The sequence below is a fragment of the Monopterus albus genome, unplaced genomic scaffold (genome assembly GCF_001952655.1).
Source record: "Monopterus albus unplaced genomic scaffold, M_albus_1.0 scaffold3.1, whole genome shotgun sequence".
NCBI classification, from domain to species: Eukaryota; Metazoa; Chordata; class Actinopteri; order Synbranchiformes; family Synbranchidae; genus Monopterus; species Monopterus albus.
In genome coordinates, this window is record NW_018127883.1 from 6,216,751 (window position 1) to 6,220,622 (window position 3,872).

Sequence of the window (3,872 nt, forward strand, 5' to 3'; positions counted from 1 at the left end):
AAACCTTGCGTGTTTGACTGTATGCTGGGGGTTACTGTCTTGCTGAAAAACAAATATTCTCCCTCTTGCAGACTGTATCAGATTTTCATACAGGATTTCTTTATATTTTGTTGCATTTGTTTTCTACCATCACAAGCCTTTCAGGGCCTGCTGTCGCCACCATGCTTCATGGTGGGGATGCTGTGTTTGTGATAATGTGCAGTGTTTGGTTTGGTGCCAAGTCTGATGGGCATAAAGCTCAGTTTTATTTGTATCGCACAGAAACTTCTTCCGAGTATCCCATATGCCATCTGGCAAACTGTACTTCAGATTTAATATAGGCTTTTTTCAGCTGTGGCTTTGTCCTATAATCCTATCACTGATGAAGAACCTGGGCAACTGATGCACAGTCTCAGCTGCAGTTTGTAACTCCTTCAGAGTAGTCTTAGTGGCCTCCCTCATTAGTCTCCTTCTTGCATTGTCACTCGGTATTTGCTGTAGACAGATTTATGTACGGTATGTCCGATATTCCGTCTACTTCTTAATGATGGATTTAACTAAATTCCCAGGGATATTCAGTGACTTTGGAAATTTCTTGTACCCATCCCCTGACTTATGCTGTTTAATAACCTTTTCCCAGAATTGTCTAGAATGCTTGTTTGTCTTCATGGTGTAATATTTAGCCAGGATACCGATTCAGCAGCAATTTGACCTTCCAGAACCAGGTGTGTTTATACTTCAAGTCACCTGAAAAACATAAGCTTCACACAGCTGATTTCCATTTAACTAATTATGTGACTAATGGGTTGCACCAGTGATGATTTAGGTGAGTCACTTGTATGTAATCAGTTATTTTCTGTCTTATATTTTTACTTAATTTAGATTATTTGTGGAGACCCGTTTTCACTTTTATTAACAGGTTAATCAGGTCAGGCTGCATCTAAAAGCTTAACTTTGCCTTGGGAATGTAAATAGTCCCTCGATGAGAAATGTGTAGACATGAACATTAGCCTGCATTTCACTGCTGCACGTAGGTAGTTCAAGGTTTTGTCCACGTGAAAATGAAAACGACCGATAGATGGTGCTCGCGCTTCAACACTTCCCTTCTCGAGACGTCACGAGGGAGTCGGCAGTGACTCTCAGTGGATAGTACAGCCTAAGTACCACATAACCACAAGCGACTTATCTGAAGGTAAGCTAAATTATATGCTTATGTTGATATTATTGTTTGTTAGTTTAAAAGGGCGTAAGTTTGGAAATAAACGCTGTTGTGTTAACTCTTACCGGTCGCTTATGTTCAGTTCGCGTTAGCTAGCTGAAAGCTAAATAAGGTAACGTTATCTTCTACAGATTAGCTTTAGCCCAGCTAGCAACATCTTTTGCTGGACACCTAGCAAACAGCTGGATTGAGGAGTAATATCGTTATACGGTTGTCATGAAAGTTGCTGTTGTGGGACAAGCGACCCTGGCTGTTAATGCAGTCACAGTCCCACAAGGCGTTTGTTGTCTTTGTTAAGCTTGTGTATGAGACATTAACTGGACTGTAGTAAGCGTGTTACAGCTCAGTGTCACTGGCTTTATTGTTAGATTAGCTTGATCAGTCAACGACCTGTGCGTCCACAGCATACAAGGCCAATTGAGACGTGTGCTGTAGTATGCATTGATTTCCCTGTCTGCTAAACGACTCACATTTTCTATAAAGCCACTGTGGTCTTTTGACGTTGTCTGTGCTATGGGTAAGTCATCTGATACCAACAGTATCCTGTTCAGTGGGTCAGAAGGGTGTAAGGAGTTGATTTCCACCCCGCTCAACTCTCACAAAGATGCCACTGTTCTCAAAACCTAGCTATGTGTTAGAACGACAAGATGAGAACTGCTAAAAGTTCTCCTTAGAGTAGGAATGTTTGGAAACTTATTTGTTTATTTGTATTTACCTGCAGTTGCGTTCTGTGGTTACATGGCAGGTTTTACAGTACAGCGAAAAAGTGGTAAACAAAACAAGGACTAATAAGGCTAACTCATATTTGTCTGTTGCCTACATTGCTCCTTGGATTTATGTTAATAGTCTTCTTTAAGCAAATAAAAGGTTGGAGGTCAGTGAGAAAGTGAGTAACTGAGACAGAATAAGCAGGGCCACACTGGGCTCAACAAGAGTTATAATAACTTATTTTGCAGACTTTTTTCAGCTAAATATACAGATAGTTGGCAAATTTTTATTTTTTTTATTAAGTTTTGAGCCAAATGAGAGTTGTATCGTTGCTCTCTGTACAGTAGACTAGAAACACGCTCACTTTATGACACCTCTAACCTAGTATGAATCGCTGAAGCAGTTTGTGTGTAATGATATGACATTTTTATTGGTATGGCATTGCCCTAGGGTTGCATAGTTATTTATATGATCTATATTTAAAACTTTTTTTTAGTGCAGCAAGAGGGCACGGGGTAAGAGTGAACAGAAAGAAAGAGCAGTGGTGTGGGTCTAATCACCTCTTAAAATACTCTCCCAGTTTAGATGATACAGGGGATTGTGAGCCTGTCAGCAATAGCAGAGTTGAGCAGCTCTTAGTCCAAGAGGGCAAACAATTTCCCTTTGTGTTTCCTCAACTGCCCCTCCCAGTTTACCCCACTGTTCCTCTAAGAAGAGTGCTGCTACTCTTGTCACTGTGATCACAGGTTTCAGTGATGTTGGCTTGATGGGATCCAGATGGGTGACAGAGTGATGGTCTAAGGACTGGTAGTCACAGAGGTGCTTGCGCGTGGAATGTTGCGCTGGTCGGTGCACCTAGAAGGAGGGCCACGGAGAGTCAACCATGCTGCTGTGGCGGTGGGACATAAGGTGTACTCCTTTGGAGGCTACTGCTCCGGGGAGGACTACGAGACACTCCGTCAGATTGACGTGCATGTCTTCAACACCGGTAGGTGGTGGATATACATATACAGTCGCAAGAAAAAGTAATGACACTGTTTGCAGTTTCCTAGTTTTCTGCATAAATTGGTTATAAAATGTGATCTGATCTTCATCAAAGTCAAAAATATCAACAAATACCATATTTCTAAGCTAATAAAACACAAACAACCATTATCTTTCATGTTTTTATTAAACACACCCATTAAACATACAAAGTGATGGTGGAAAAAAGTTCTGGCAACACTCGGCTTCTGATGGCACTAAGCCTCAGCTGGAGTCAGGTGTTGGCAAACCTAGACTCTAGTCAATGAAACGAAAATGGAGATGTGGTTTTAGAACTACCTAGACTTATAAAAACATCCAAACAGTGTCAGTGTGCCATTCACAAGCAGCATCAGCTGATGTGAGCCATGCCTCACAAAAAAAGAGATGTCAGACCTGTGATCAAGAGTTCTTGATTTGCATGTAGCTGGAAAGGATTACAGAGTCAACTCAAAGACTTTAGATATTCATCAGTCCACAGTTAGACATACTGTTTATAAATGGAGATGATTTGGTCCTATGGCTACGTTCCATAGAAGTTGGCGCCCAGCCAAGGTCACTTCAAAGGCACAATGCAGAATGTTCAGTGAGGTAAAAAAAAACAACAACTCTAGAGTAATAGCTAAAGACTTGAATGATTCATTGGAGTTGCTTAACAACTCCGTTCATATGCAAAATATTGAACAGGCATGGTATCCATGGCAGGACACTACAGAGGAAGCCACTGCTCTCCAAAAAGAACACTACCTTGACAGTCCACAACGGGAAAATGTCCTGTGGATAAAACAAAGGTAGAATTGTTTAGGAAGAACACACAGCACTACATATGGCATAAAAAGAGAACCACATACAGTGCCAACATGAAAACATCCCAACAGTGAAGTACAGTGGAGGGAGCATCATGATGTGGGCCTGCTTTGCTGCCTCTGGATCAGGATCGCTG

At 41.4% G+C, this 3,872-nt stretch overlaps 1 protein-coding gene across 5 annotated transcripts in view; it reads left to right on the forward strand.

Moving 5' to 3' along the window:
- Window positions 1–824: 824 nt before the first annotated feature.
- Window positions 825–3,872, forward strand: part of klhdc3 (kelch domain containing 3) — a 22,900-nt gene continuing 19,852 nt past the window's right edge. Inside the window, exons 1-2 of one of the 5 annotated variants that reach the window (XM_020600165.1) lie at window positions 825–1,171; window positions 2,653–2,894. In XM_020600165.1, coding sequence (XP_020455821.1) covers window positions 2,741–2,894 — 154 coding nt within the window. In that variant the 5' untranslated portion in view covers window positions 825–1,171; window positions 2,653–2,740. Of the gene's footprint in view, window positions 1,172–1,211; window positions 1,311–2,634; window positions 2,895–3,872 lie in introns of those variants that run through there. The other 4 variants (XM_020600199.1, XM_020600190.1, XM_020600172.1 and 1 more) reach the window with 4 other exon arrangements.